Source organism: Anarrhichthys ocellatus, unplaced genomic scaffold, assembly GCF_004355925.1.
Source record: "Anarrhichthys ocellatus isolate YVR2014 unplaced genomic scaffold, GSC_Weel_1.0 scaffold108, whole genome shotgun sequence".
NCBI lineage: Eukaryota > Metazoa > Chordata > Actinopteri > Perciformes > Anarhichadidae > Anarrhichthys > Anarrhichthys ocellatus.
This window is the reverse complement of record NW_022280138.1, coordinates 514109-530475: the sequence shown is the minus strand read 5'-3', so window position 1 is coordinate 530475 and position 16367 is coordinate 514109. Positions and strand designations below refer to the sequence as shown.

The 16367-nt window shown below is 41.6% G+C and overlaps 1 protein-coding gene across 2 annotated transcripts in view; it reads right to left on the bottom strand.

Moving 5' to 3' along the window:
• Positions 1–16367, bottom strand: part of LOC116399328 (paired box protein Pax-7-like) — an 87873-nt gene that overhangs the window by 51056 nt on the left and 20450 nt on the right. For both annotated transcript variants that reach the window (XM_031876412.1, XM_031876413.1), the window contains exon 5: positions 8250–8449. In XM_031876412.1, the coding sequence (XP_031732272.1) occupies positions 8250–8449 (200 nt within the window). The remainder of the gene's footprint in view (positions 1–8249; positions 8450–16367) is intronic.

The window sequence follows — 16367 nt, the reverse complement described above, 5'->3', positions numbered from 1 at the left end:
CAAGTTAGATATTATTGTAATGTTCTGGACCTTTGCACGAGGATATTTTCTCAATCTGGACCTTTTGGAAATTTACTTAAATACCCCTGGTATAGAAGAGCACCCACACAGTTTGTTTTCATGCTAATTGAGCATGGTGAAATGCAAGTACGACACCGACTACATGAGATATGGATTTTCTTACATTGAGGACAAAAGAGGGCAAAAACCTCAGTGTATTTTGTGCAGCGAGGTTCTGGCACAAGAAAGCATGAAGCCGTCAAAACTGAAGCGGCATTTGTTGGATCAATCCGCAGCGGATAAACTGAAAACTATACCTCTGTCAAATGACACTATAAGTATTGAATTGAAGACATGTCGGATGACATCAAACAACAGACCACAGCTTGAATTTAGGCAAGTGGTCATTTTGCATTACAAATGGACGAATCTACAGACATAACAAACAAAGCAGTTTTACTCGTTTACGTGAAACGTGTGGGACGGGGACTGACAGGAACAATTTCTCTCCACAAGAGAGCTCCCTTCACTACGACTGCAGAGGACATTTTCAGCTCAGGTTCAATTTGCACCATATTTTCATTAAATACATTTGAGAAATTGAAAATTTGGGTCGCGACTTGTTATTAAGGGGTGATGGTGGGTCCCACAGTGAGACCAGTTGAGAACCACTGCTATAGAGGAGGCGGCTGCCTCACGTGACACTGGCATAACGTTATGCCAAAGATTACCGACAAATGCCCCTTAAACTGGGCGACCGTGGCTCAGTGGTAGAGCAGGGTCGTCCTTCGAACAAAAGATCGGCGGTTCAATCCCCAGATCCTAGTTCATGTCGATGTGTCCTTGGGCAAGACACTTAACCCAGAATTGCTCCTGTAGCCTACAGTGTATGAATGTTAGAGTCCTGAAGGGCAGGTGTCACCTTGCATGATAGTCTGTCATCAGTGTATGAATGGGTGAATGATGACATGTAGTGTTAAAGAGCTTTGAGAAATCGGAACACTAGAAAAGGGCTATACAAGTACAGTCCATTTAAACTACAATCTTTTACTTATCATTTAAAAATCATTCGTGGTTTACTTGAATAGTAATTTACACAATTTTTTTGTATCATAGCTGCCAGATATATATAGCAAATATACAAATATATAATTTGCCAACTGAGTCTATCAAATGTAAAAACGTATATTCTGTAATACAAATGAGAGGAAACACATGAATAAATAAATTAATAAATGAGTGTTGAAACATACTAAATGCAGATGCGTCCATACAGGTCTCAATAGCTCACTTTGATATGGCTCATATTCCATTTGGATATTCAGAATTAGGCCTAATTCCAAATGGAGCACCTCCCAAAGCGCATCACAGAATATGCGTCTCAAAATAGTTTTTTTCGGCACTTTGCGACACGCAGCCTCTTTGCTGTTTACGACCAGCTCTGTGTGTTAAACACAAACCAACTACTCAATAGTTTGTAAAGCTGCACTGAAAAAAAATACTTTTTGGCCCTGTAATTATTACCTCGATTATTTTTGTAAATTTTACAAGAAATTATCATTCCAGTGCTTTTACTTTAAAATATCACCTTTTATTTAATGTGTTACTTGGTGTTTGTTTGTAATTATGTAATTATTAAGTACATTTTAATCATTCACACTAAGTAATATCTACTAAACTACTGTATTGAATGCACTACCTGACACAACACAGCACAACACACAGCGCTACATTTTGTGGACATGTTTTTGGTGGTTTTGGTCACGATTTTACAGGGTTCTCCCTTGAAAAGTTGTTGGCCTGAGGACACGGTGCTCGACCAGCTGCACTCCGTCGACGAGGGGGAGGGGGAATTACTTCGGTTTTGTGAAGCCCACTATCAATATGAAGATTTAAGCCAAATTCAGATTTAATGTTGTGTGTTCATGTTTTAACATAATTTCTTTATATATTTCACAGAATATTAAAGGACGTTCACTCTCAGCAAGTTGACATCAACAGTTGACACAAGGTAAAATCAACTTAGTACTGTTATAGTTTAATTAACTTGACATATACATTTGAAGTCATAGTTTGTGTTGCTGTCAATAGTACATTATACTGGGAGGACTACTGCATTAATTGTTTTAGCAAGGTACCTCATCTTGATCATGTTGTTTTTTATTGTCTTTTGTTTCAGATCAATGAGTTCAGAAGAATAACCACAGTTCATCTGGAGCGAAACTTTTTGTCGAAATTGGACAATTGCACTACCAACTTTCTGGAGATACTTGGGACAAAGGGCGGAGTTGCAGGAACAAAGACCCATGCTGGAATCACCCAGCCTGGTAAAGTTTAGATATCTAATATTATATAAAATTATGTTGGGCTCATATACACTGAGAATAGATACATAATGACGCATTTGAACACATTCAGTATTTTTGTTTGTTTCTCCCACTATCATCATTTTTTGAGAACACATCAGACTCGAAGATGTAAAAGTGAACATTAGTAAATTTGAATTTCAAAGAAGTCATTGAAGAGGACTATGCTCAACATGTCATGAAGATCCTTGTCATCCATGGAAATGCAACACAGAAAGGCTTCACTCCTGACAATCGTGTTCGTCGTCAGAGGGAAAAGAGGTTCTTGATGACTGTCAAAGTGTGGCAAAGGCTTGCCTTCTGCTCATGGGCTATATCTGTGTATCTAAGTGTTGTCAAGCAATACCCATCGTTTCAAATTAAAAGTGTTTGTTAAATGACTAAACGTTTGTGTTCTTAAATTTCTTATTGGCAGCACTGATTTAGAAATGTTTTGTCTGGCAATGCCAACCAGATTATATATGTTGGTATTTGTGTGTGTCTGTCAGCAGTGACCTCTTTCACCAGTTAACAAGTAAAGCTGCTGTAGTTTAAAAGAAGATGTTTTGTAGAAGCCTTATGTTAAGACAATTTTATTAAATTAACAGTAGCCCAGTTTAAAAAAAATGCAACATTCATATTTGAACAGTTGTGTAGAGTAGTAGTAGATAAAAGATATATTGTGTAAATATTACTTAATATTTCTCAATTGAAAAAGTAAAGAAAAGCTAGTTAAATATACATGAAACACCTAATTGAGTTTTACTGGGGTTTTGTAATTAGATGCAAAGGTAGCCTGAGTAAAGATTACTATCAAAGGCTAAGTACATTTTATGTCTAAGGAAGACATTTGCAAGTAAAAGTTACTTGAAAATTTTGGATAAAAAACAATTCTTACTAGTAAGTAAACTTAACTTGAGAATTCCTGAGTAAAAATTACTCAGAATTTCTGAGTGCAAATTGTTACCTAGCTTTTTCAAGTAAATGTCACTTTTTTTTTTTTTCAGTGTGGAGTAGAGATGCACGCCCAAAAGAAAAGAAGGAGTAACACACCCACGTTAGCATTATAAAGGACTTGGATCTAAACAGGTTTTTGGATATGTGCAAATATCTCAACGTCAACCTTTTCAAGAAGGTGGTTGAAGGAATGAAAAGGGGAGGCTGTGGTCACACGGTCCAACAAGTCCTCCACTGGTGAAATACTTTGAAAAAACATTTTGACGTATTTTGGAGATTTGTTGACCTAACAGTTTGCTTCAAAAATGTGACAGTGTCTGACATTTAGAATCAAAATCCCACAATAAGACTGCTGCTCCAATCCAAGTTTACAAAACAATCAATCACAATACGAAATGAAATGGTGCAGAAAACACTGGTGACTAGGCAAAATCAACCCTGACCACAACAGGTACACACTCTCCTCTCTTTCTGATGCATAGAAGCACCGGCACTGTGACCAAAGCTTGTTTATTGTTTGTTACATATTTCAAAACATGAGAGCAGAGCAGACGAATGACGCAAGTTGATGACATGTGTCGGCTTGCATCATTTTTTTCTTTTAAATTTACATCAAAGAGCTACAGTCATTACACCATCTGACATGCTTCAAAACTGAAATAGTACAGTTTGACTCAGACTTTATTCAACCTGTCTCGCACAGTGTGAGAGTTTTGTTGAGGCGTCCGGAGAATCTATGCCAAGAAGCATTGAAGCTCATGCGTTTGTCATCCATCTGGAAATTAATTCTATGAATCACCAGTACATAAAAATGTGCAAAATGGTGTCCATCAATACATGCATACAATAAAACTGTTCATTTGTTGACTTAGGAAACCGCAGTTGACAAAACTGGTTACAGCTCAAGGTCCCTTACTTGCTTCCACTGGAGCTTTCCACAAAATCGGCCTTCAGCAGACTGAGTTTGCTCAGTTGCCACGGAACTAGAGGTAGTTAAACTTAATGCATCTAAGCAATAAAAGACAGTCAACATGGATGAGGACCATGTGATACAGTCAAAAGCTCCACAAAAAGTGACAAAATGGACCTTGAGCTGGGATTGTACATTAACTGTACATTAAGTTATACTGAAACCTGTATCAGTGAATGTAGTAAGACCAGTGGTGGGCCGTCAGGGCCTTCAAGGCCTTCTCTGCTGGCCTAAACAGAATCTCAAAGTTATAGCTATTTTATAATTTAATAATTTTTCTTAAATACACTACATGTATTATAATTTAACAAGTACGTGATTGGTCAGTGGGCTAGCCTGACATGTTGGGCGGTGACAATCCCAATATCTGCTGCCTCTGTCGAGCAGACATTTTCAGCCTCAAACGCATTTTCACTAGCTTAGGACCCCGCCTCGGCTGAGGGCAAACCGTCGATTATTTGGATTGTGGAGGAATGATTGATGGAGATTTAGCCCGTAGCGGATTGGTGGAGGCTTAGCTGAGGATCCACTGCGGCTCCACTGGTCTCCATGTGGGATAGGAGGATGATGACTATGGGGTGAGATAACCTTGGGTGGAATGGTTTAACAAGAGGGAGGGAGGGTGGGATGCAGAAAGCACGAGCCAGCTGAGGCTTTGAGTGGGTTGGTATTTGTAGGAGTGTGGCCGGAAGTGGGCGAGTGGCTGAGGCGTGGTCCTGCTCCTGAAATTCTGCTAATAATTTTATCAACAATTCACTAGTTTAGGACCCCGCCTCGGCCGAGGGCAAACCTTCGTAGATTATTTGGAGTGTTGAGGAATGGTAGATGGAGATTTAGTCCGTAGCGGTTTGGGGGAGGCTTAGCTGAGGATCCACTGCGGCTCCCGGGCCTTGCAGATCCCAAAAATAAGTCCCCCTGGGGAGCAGGTTGCCTGCCCGTGCGCTGGTCGTTTGAGCTGGCGAGTGTAAAGTTGGTAGGCGTGGGAAGACGGGTTATCGACGATGGAGTTCTGCTGGTCGATGGTCGGCCAAATCAAGTAAGGATTTTATGGGTGAATCCGGCCAGGAAGTGGGATGGAATACTGTAGAAATGTAAAGGGAGGAAGAGAGAGTCGGCATCTCGTTGCCGCTATGGAAAGTTGAGTTTGCCTGAGGTAATGGAGGGGGATGAGAGGTGATGCGCTGCAACCTGGCAACCCGGACCTTTGTGGGTTGGAGGGCGGAGCGTCGGGGTGCGTGGTGTTACACCGGTGTGTTTTGGGAGTAGGTACGTTTGTGTTTTTTAGCCTGACGTGACTTTAGGAAAGTTGTGAGGAGTTGGCACAGTTTGCTTTGTTGCTTCCATGCTCTTAGCAGACGGACTATGGTCCAGTTGGAGGTCTCAGCTGGTGCGTCTTCAATGGGGGACCTGGCTGGAGTGCGGAGGGGTGGCGGCGTCTTTGAGCGCGGTGTGCCGGGTAGCCGGAGTCGTCGGAGGCTCGTTCCCGAGCTGGGTCTGGAGCGAGCGAAGAAGGAGAGAGCTGGATTTACATTTCCGTTGTCTACGTCTGGAGGTGGCGGGTCTCCCTCTGCCACCTCCATCTGTCGTCCCCTGAGATCGGTCTCTCATTAGTGTGTCAGAACTTTAAAAGATCATTCATTTTTGATGCGAGTTATAGGAGGACGGACGTGGGTCTGTATCTTCGTATGTCGGATTCTGGGGGGTGGATGCAGCTGGTCGGCGAGGTGGAGATCGGCGGGTTTGGCTGCCTGGACCCTCTCGATTACGGTTGGCGGCATCTCGTGGGCGGCAGGTCGAGTGCTTCCCTGGGCTGTACGGGTGGCCTCTGGGGAGGCGAACTGGTCGTCGTCGTTGGATGGCCTGATGGACGGCAGGTCCATGTTTTAGGCGAGGTAAGGTTTTTTGTTTTTGTCTTCTCTGCATGGCGTTCCGGTTGCGAGTGCAGAAAGCACGAGCCAGCTGAGGCTTAGAGTGGGTAGGTATTTGTAGGAGTGTGGCCGGAAGTGGGCGAGTAATAATTTTATCAACAAAAAACGTATTCAAAAAATACAACTGGGGAGGCTCGACTGTCTTCACTGGCGTCCATGAATTGAGAAGGACTTCTTACTGGAACTAAAACACACGATGTACTGAACAACCGTGGGATTAAACTCTTTGTTAACAAAGAAAGGAGGATGGACTTTGTCTTTAAATAGAGAATAGCAGCTCTGGTAAGTTAACTGCAGTAGCTTTAACTGCCATAAATATTATTTATGTCATTATTTAATATGCTTGTTTATATTATATATTATTATTTGTACAACTTGTTTTTATGAATATGGATTTTCGTTTGGTTTTATATGTGATAGGAACTATTGTTACGTCCTATGTCGCGCTGGGTACATATTTAGCCGGTGCACAGCAACAAGAAGACGCGCGAAGCGGCAGCGGTCTATATACTCCGCGCAAAGTGTTAAAGTTAAAGTGTTAAAGTTAAGTTTAAGTTTTTAAGTGATCTACTTTGAAGATTCATGTGTTGTCAAGTGGACTCATTTTCCCTCTCGGTGTTGACAGACAAATAAATCTGTCAGTAACAAGAACTATGGAGTCGTGTGTTTTCTGGAGGGAGTGATAGGAGGAGTTACTACTCTGTTAATTTGTCTATGGTGTCATTTTCATGATATGGGTAATATTGTTCCCTCTGATATGACTAATATTTGAATGGCTCGTGCTCTTGAGTGTGTGGCGGAATGCGTGTTTTAGCTGAATTGATTTTGACTATATGCATTGTTCGTTAATGCCGCTGCATCCCATCATACGGGTATTCATGTATCTGCACTCAGAGTGTATTTGTAGGTGTTGAGCTTCATTTTTACGAGTGCAGGCCCAGGTATAAAATGCACGGCCCGCCACTGAGTAAGACCAGTGTCTGTCAAGTACATTACAGTCATTTAGCAGATGCTTTTATCCAAAGCGACTTACAATTCAGATTCTATCACACCGTAGGCACAGCTACGGGAGCAATTTTGGGGCTAAGTGTTTTGCTCAAGGACACATCGACATGCCACTAGCGGACCAGGGATCGAACGGCCCGGGGATCGAACCGACTGTGTCACTCTTAGTTTTCCTGGGTCTTGATTGAGCCACGTTGCTGTTGTGGATTAAAGCTTCCGTGAGACAGCCCAGACCCTTCAGTGATCTGCTGTGCATTTTACATGAGGGGTGGTGGGAAAGTGGTGGGAATAACAGATTCCAGCCAAGATGTCAGGGAGTGAGACATTGATGAGGAATGCAGCCCCCACCCCACTGTCCAGCACCTAACAGCTGTTGTTAGAGCTCCACAGTATTTTCTCCAGCACTACTGGGACACTGGGGAGCTGTCAAAACCCAGACCAAAGACAGGTTCTGTAGCTGAGATGCGAACAGCTGGCAGAGTCTCTCGCATTATACTGTGTGTATGTGTAAAAGATAGTTGAACTCAGTGGGTAAATATGGAATTTGGTTCATTAAGTATCACAATAATGTGACATCTTGTACAACAATCAAATCAATCCTATTATACAGGTTAACAAAACAGTTCGATAAGAACTGTGTTGTGTGCATGTTTCTGAGAGCAGAAAGGAAAGCAGAATAAAAATAAAAATGAAAACCAGTCTGGAGTGAAAGTAGCCTGGTACCACTGAAAGATCTCGGAATAATCGGACAATGTAGTTCCCAACTTGGAAAATTCACCTGAACGCCCCCTCAGGTCAAAACAACAACTCAAAAACAGCTAACGTGTTGTTTTAGCAATAAAATACATCACATTGTCTGTGTAGCATCCACATTGTTTCCACATTACAAGTTAAAGCTCATGCACACACCATACCACTTCCCAACTTGGGGAATGGGACCTTCTGAGGAGCATTGTCTGCACCATTGTCTGCGCACTCCAAGTGGCAAGTGCCCTTTTAGTTTTCTTGTAAATTGCTTCTAATAGATGGATGTTAGTGTATTACCTGAACCCTGGCCTCAGTAAGTTTGGTCCTCTGGGCCAGCTCCTCCCTGGTGTAGATGTCGGGATAGTGAGTTCTTTCGAAAGCCTTCTCCAGCTCCTCCAGCTGCTCCGCTGTGAACGTGGTCCGACTCCTGCGCTGTTTCCTCTTTAGGGGGAGGTCAGGCTCCGACTCCACGTCTGACACTTCATCCATCCGACTGCCTGGACAAACACATGGAGGGGACCCATTAGACGTCACTCATCTTAGCATGTTTCATAATGTAATGAGTGTAATGAGATGTACGTGTCCCAAATTAGCTCCCTGGTTGGTAGGAGACTGGATGCTAACTATGGTCTCCTGCTTTAAAGTCATCATTTTGCACAGTTGCACCAGTATGACAACTAGGGGTGCAACGGATCACAAACCTCACGGTTCGGATCGTACCGTGGTTTTTGAGTCATGGATCGGATAATTTTTCAGATCAGCAAAGAAAAGGGGGCGTGGACAAATATAACTTTGCTTTTTTTTCCATTTATTAATTAAAGAACTTCAAGAACACTTAAAACAAATAACTTTGGGCTATAGTCTTACATGAAAAACACAATATTTAAGATACTTACTTTTATAAAGATGAGAATATATCTACATTAGCTGGGGAAAGGGTATCAGCAGATTTGTGGCTGTGTGACTCTCACAGAGGGGGCGTGTCTGCAGCACCGGACTTTAAATCTCCCACTCCACCATGATGAAGTGAGCTGTACCAGTCTTTTCCTTCTCATAGAGGCCTAGAACGATCTTCATACTGAAGAGATTTCATAGCGTGGCTCAAGCACTTTAACCATATTTTGAAAACCTTTGTTTTCTACAGTGTGGTCTCATGTCTGCAGCAATAAAGACCGCAATAGATGTTGTAATAGCTTTAGCCTGATTCTGATTCTGCTGCAAACGGTTTCTTAAATGCTGCAGTGATAAGTTGTTGTTGTTGTTGTGCCTTGGCCCCCGTCGCTGACAGACCAGGGTGGTGGCGCTTCATATGTGTGGACATGCCCAATGTATTGCTGTTGTCGTGTGTCTTTCTCGTTGAACAACGCCTACATACCGTAATGGTTTTGTCCACCACCCTCATCCCGTCGTTATTAGTTACAGGGAAGCCAAACGTGTGACTTAAATGGCTTCTCAATTTCCTCCACTCGCCATGACTTTCACCATCAAATGCTTTTAACCTGCTCCGTTCATATGAACACACTACTGCTTTATATCTTTTCACTGCAACTCTGCATAGATATTTAGAGACGTATTACCTGAAAAAGTATGAGCGGCAGTAAAACTTTATTTCACACTATGATGATTAAACTGTAAAAAAAATAATGCAAATAATCTGCTGTTCACATGTGTGAGGAACTGTGAGGGGTGGTCCGTACACCACTAGTTTGTATGACATCACACTACTTCCCATAAAGAAACTTACAATTAGCTGATTAAATCAAAAGGCTCATTATTTTAAATAGTCAAAAGATGCTGATTGGCGTTTTCTGGTTGCATTGTTATTGGCAAAAAAATTGTCACTTTCAAATGAGACATGTCATGATGCATATCATTCACATATACAGTATAATAATATGTAGTTTATTTACTTCCCCACCCACAGCAGAGGTCACATCCTGGATCTGATCTGCTCCACTGGTCTCACAATACCTCAACTCTCCAGCCTCAACCTCAACATCTCTGACCACCTGGCTATCACCATGGACATGGACATCCCTATCCCCATCCCAAAAGCTAAGCGCAACATATCCTTCAGAAATCTCAAATATATCTCCCCCACAACTCTTTCAGCCTCTCTTGCCAGTACCATGTCTGCCTCCCCTCCCCCGCTATCTGATAATCCCTCCGATCTTGTAAACTACTACAATAACACACTCTCCTCCTGTCTTGATCAGCTGGCTCCCATTAAAACCAAAGCTGTCTCATTCATACACTCAGCTCCCTGGTACACTCCTGAACTCCACCATATGAAATCCTGTAAGCGCCAGCTTGAAAGACTCTGCAAGAAAACAGGTTTAACAGTCCATCTCCAAGCCCACTCTGACTACCTTCAACAATACAAAGATGCTCTTATCTCAGCCCGGTCCACCTACTACTCACACCTCATACACTCTGGCTCCTCTAACCCAAAGGCTCTCTTCTCCACAATGAACAAGCTTCTCAAACCCAGGGACAACACCTCCACATCCTTCACAGTGAACAAATGAAACTCTTTCCTTTCATTTTTCCAAACAAAAATGAACACCATCTACAGCAACCTGAACACCTCCCCTGCTACGCCCTTTCCATCTGTCCGGAAACACATCCGAGACTGCACTGCCCTTTCCATATTCAAATCACAAATCAAAACTCACCTTTTCAGAACTGCTTTTAATGTGTGACCAATATTGTGTGTTTTACAATTTTAGTGTATAGCTTTTTTACATGATGATTTTAATGTAAAGTGTCTGAGTATTCTCAAAAGCGCTCTATAAATAAAATGTGTTATTGTTACTATGATTTATTTAGTTTTTCAACTTTGCACGTACAATTTAGTTTAGCGGGGCCCTAATGTCTGATTCACACTGTCCACTGGATTATAAACTGGGAATAATCTGAAACAACAAATGGAGGCGTTTGGCAAAACTGGAAGTCGATCCATAGCAAACAACAGAACAAATATATCAACACAAACCTTTACCAGTAGCTAACGGAACTAGTACACACACTGCTCCACCTATCAGGCCATGTCCACACTACTGGGTTTCCATTTGAAAACGCATGTCTTTTGCTACGTTTATACTGAGCGTCCACACTACACCAGAGTTTCAGAGCACCGAAAATGGATACGTTTGAAAACTCCGGGGTTACCTCTTCGTGTAGACGATCGTAAACGCATAAGTTTGGAAACGATGACGTAGACACCCGCGTTCAATACTTGATTGGTTCTTAGCAGTCATTACGTGTTCTTCCCTGATTCGTCTCGCCTCTATCACATGACCCTTACCCGGAAAAACACAAACAACAGCCTTGATTGTCGATCGACTACCAGGTTAATTCAACATGGACAACTGATTACAGGCGTTGCTGACCTTGTTGTCTTTACTAGCAGCTGTTGTGCAGTTAAATTCTGCATTTTTGCGGAGGAAGCAGCTGTTATTGGAGCAATTCGAAAGCAGCGTGTTGGTTGCAAATTGCAATCAACTGAATACCCCTCTGCTCACCCCTCCCTTTCCAAGCGTTGTCTTAGAACTACGTTGGCCTTCAGGTTATGTAAAAATGTAAAAGACTGTCTCCAGAGTCGGTGTTTGGTTTGTCCGTTCTGGCCTACTGTAGAAATGTGGTGCTGCAACACGGCAGACTCCGTGAAGAGGATCCGTTCACAATGTCGATATGAAGGACTCATTATTGTGCTCTTCTTTCGAAGAAGAAATACTTCTTGCGATTAGCAAGCAGCGTGTCCAGCAGGCATAATGCCTCACGAGATAGATTAATGGACGACATGGAAGCCAAAACAGGCCAGAACACAACACAGTAAAAGGCATGTTCACAACTTCCTCCAAATACAGAGAGAGGCAGGCAGAGGAAAGAGGGACAAATGATGCTTCAAACAGCACGACCACTGTTTTCTCTGTGTGGTTATATGACAATACAATTTTCTTGTGCTTGGTAAGTACAATTCTATATCAAAACCTGTATATCCCAGCATCCCCCAGGGCACGGTGCTGAGAGTTAAAGTGGAATGAGGGGTGCTAATCTCTCCAGACCACCTTGGTGATGTGTGTAGCACCATTCTTCCACTGTGGGCCTCAGGGCAAGCCCAGAAACTGGCAGGCTGAAAGTAGTCCCAAAATATTTATTGTGCAGCTGATTTCACTCACACACACGATGTGTCCATGCTACTGTTCAGAAGGAGCCATGCAAGATTATCTGACACATGCAGATATCCATTTTAAATGAGGCTGCCTACTTACCCAGACTGGAGAGCAGATACATAGAGCTCCACTGTATGTGGACTGTAGAGGACTATGGTATGACATCACAGCTCAGGAGAGGACAATTCAGATGTCATACGGGAGGTTGGCAAAGTGGCAAACAATATGGCTTTTTAAAATTTAACAACATGAAAGAGAGCTAAAATCTGAACACTATGAACAGGAATATTGATCACCCTTCACAGTGCCGGGTGCTGTAACAAATGACACTGAGGAATCTTTACTTGTTCTATTTTGTAGGAGGAAAAGGTTTTTATGAGAAAATATCACACACTTGATTAAAGGTGGATATTTTGGTAACAAAATACCTTAAAACAAGCAATATGTTTGTTATTAATTTAATCTAGCATTTATAGAGAGGCAGTTGCAGAAGCAAATACATTGTATGACCATGTTGGGGGGGGAAAGGCTAGCCATATATAGCATCCAAATGAAAATCTTTAAGTTTATAAAGACCCCCCACTGTGTCACAATTTTGGTTGTCACCACAAAACTGTGGTCTTAGATCTCACTGTGAGGCCCAAAAAGCCAAAAAACAAAGACCAAAAATGATTTTAAGACTAAAATCCCGCAATACCACCCATGTCTACAAACTACTCAATCAAAATAAAGCATGCAATTACACAAGTACATCAATGCAACACTGTTATCATTATTTTTTAATTTAAAAAAAAAAAATTAAAAAAAAGATAGTGTTAAAATGAAAAGGCATAGAGCATGTGAATGTCAACTCTATGGCTTTTTGATTTGATGCATTTCAAAATGTGAGGGCTGTTCAGACGGATGATGTGAGCTACTGACTTTTTTCCAACCTAAATAGATAATTCACCAGACATTATCTCACCATCTGACAGACTGAGACCAAGATTTTAGACAAATCTCACACAGTGTAACACACAATGAACTTGGAAGACTCCTATTGTCTCACCTAGGCTTCAGCTTTTGATGAATCAGGTGAATCAGGTCTAAATCAGTTAGAACAGTGAGGAGGTCGTCAGTGAAGCAGAGGTTTGCAAATGTGCAGGTCTATTTATCTGTTGTAAATGTGTTCCATCTATTGTGGTGTAGTGAATTCTGGGTATTGACTAGAGAGTGGAGAGCAGACATGGATATTTTCTCACCGTTTTTTATTTGTTTGTATGAGTGTCTTCATTGTGTGCAGAAGTTGGTCATGTGCTGGTGCAGTAGGAAAGAAAAGGCCCATCAAACTGGCTTAGACAACTACGGGTTGGCTCTGTAGTTTAATTAAACAAGGAATTATGGGATTAGTGCAAGGCTCCCATTACAGGCCACTGGAAGAGTCTCAGGGAGAATATCTTTTTGTAGTCCCCCCCTAGCTGCCCCCCTTGAAAGCTCCCGCTAGAGAATTCTCAATGGATTACATGTGGCCGCAGGACATGCTGCTGCATTAATTAAATCAATTCTTTCACTATTTACTCGCTGCAAAGATTTGTTTTCTTTAAAACCAAGGTAAAAACATACACATGCACATATATCCATGTACAGTATGTCTTGTTTGTAGCTGGTAGGCTGGTGTAGGGATGTGTGTGTGTGTGTGTGTGTGTGTGTGTGTGTGTGTGTGTGTGCTTGTGCGGAGGGGGGGGGGGGGGGTTGCTGCAAAGCAATTTGGCACTAACTCAGTGTGACAACACTTGAGGCCGCTGCAGTGGGCTGGGATCACTTTCCAAAAGGCACCTCCGAGTCCTCGGGGTGCTGCTGTGACAGGATGGACTCTATTTGTTTTCCCTCCACATGCTGCTGGATTTAGGGGAGGAGAGGGGCAGAGGTGGGAGAGAGGGAGGGATGTGATAGAAAATGAGGCTTCCTCGCCTCACAGTATTTTCTGTCTCTGACTCTTCCTCTCTGTCAGCCCACACTGTTTGGCATCCGAGCTAAAAAAACGGCCGTAAGGCTTGTAATGACTTGTTTACCTATTTATTTCTTCTTCTGAATCACCTTGCTACCAAACCAGTCACTCTATTTTTCCTCCCAGAGTTTTAGGGGTGATGTTAGTCAACACATTGACAGTACAGAAAGCAGATTGTGTGTAAAGCCAACAGAAGTCTGAAACAGGTGCACAATTTTACAAGCTCTCAACTTCACATTGACCCATATTCCCACCAGCATATCTACCACTGAAGTTAAAGAAAAGGAACTACACAATATAGACAGTACTATAGACAGTACACTCAGGAAATTATATCAGGTATTTGACCAGTTTTATTTATCTGAATATTTTTTTTCATTTAGGGCTCTGATCTTGTCCTAGCTTAGTATTGCTTGTTGATGTGTAAATTGCATATAATGTGGGTCAATACATTTTAGAAATCAAAATAACATCTGTATTATTATTTTTTTAAAGAAAATTAAAAAATATATATTTTTAACATATATATTTATACCTCCATCCCAAAATCATAGAGCACAATAAGATATAAATTGTGGAAAATGTTATAATAAAGTGTCAAAAACACAGGCAGCTGTTTTATCACCATTAAGAATTAGGTAACATGCTCATAGAATAAGCAGATGAGAATGAGGAACCCTCTACATGTCTGTTTTTTGCACTTGATTCATATGCATTTTGCCTTTAAGTTTGTCTTGCTAGAGTAAAGACTTTATAAAAACTGGGTCATCTGAGAGCAGATTTAAAAAAGCAGAGCTGAGATCGAAGCTCACAATAATTGAACATGTAAATGGCACAGTGTCCGGGTAGCCGCGCTGACAACCTGAACAGCATTGGTGGTTTGGTAATGCATGCTTGCAGGAGCTCCACGCTCAGTTTGCATGGCAGCACAATAAGGATCCCCAGGATGGAGGAGAATAAAGTTTGACAGGCCGGTGGATCAGGAGGGTCAGCTCCTCTCTCCAGCTGATAATGGAAAGCAGAGATTATGGTAATGAGACAGACGCCTAGAGCCGATAGAGGGGCTAAACCTGGACTTCATCTTTGTCTCCACCAGATCCCTCGATTGGCATGCTATGTCTTATCGGGAGAATGGGAGCATGGTGCACACACACACACACACTCATGGTTTGCAATTGTGCTGCGGTATAAATAACAGCCTTGTTTTGTAACAGAGAGAATACGATTAGTATAGAAACACATCCATGCATTTATTTTCTATCAGATTACTGCCATGTGCAGCAACTACAATACACACACACACACACACACACACACACTTTTATCAGTGAGGAGACTCATTGACATAATGCATACCCTTACCATCACAACTAAATGCTTAACACAACACCGTAACCTCATTCTAAACAGAACCTTAAAACCAAGTCTGAACCTGAGGCCTGTGAAGAGGTGAGGACCTGACAAAATGTCCTCGGTTTTCAAAAATGTCCTCACCTGAAGGTTTAAAACTCAAATTGGTCCTCACAAACATAGATATACAAGTACACACACACACACACACACACACCCTATTCCCCTGAAAACAAATCAAATTAAACAATTATGGTCCAATTCAATCCAAAGCCAGTTATCCATTGTTGCAGAAAATTATACATTGTACTTATATTAATTAATATTAATAATTATAGCTGTAATTCCATATGTTCTAGGCAGAGCAATTTATCATCAAATTAATACCCAATTATGTTTTTCAGAATGTGTGCTGTGTAGCTCTTAGCATTTGGCTTTCAAATGTTGCTTTTTTTTACTTTTCCAGTCCTTAAGTATCAATCTAAAATTGAATCCACTTGAACAAAGTGTTTTTGTTTGGTTGGGATGAAATAGGTATGTTAATACTGAATATAATGCCTCCCAGCAGTAGGAAGCAAATGTAGGAATTGAATTAGTTCATTATTTATTTTCTGTACATATATTTCTGTGTATTTCATTTCCCATGATGCACCCTGTTTTTAAAGCCATCTCTGACTGGCATATAGTTCTGGGGGAAACACTGAATCCTATCAGCGCAGACAATACCCACCATGTGTTAGTGTTTTAAAAGGATGGTGACCTCTGTCTACAGTTTTTTGTAAGTGTTATTTACTGTTTTTAGTGATATCTATATATTTTTTTCAGGCTGATGAACAGCTTGTAAGATCGAAAATATTGTTTTTTTTTGGTCCTTTTTTTCCTTGAGACCCATCCTCATGAGCC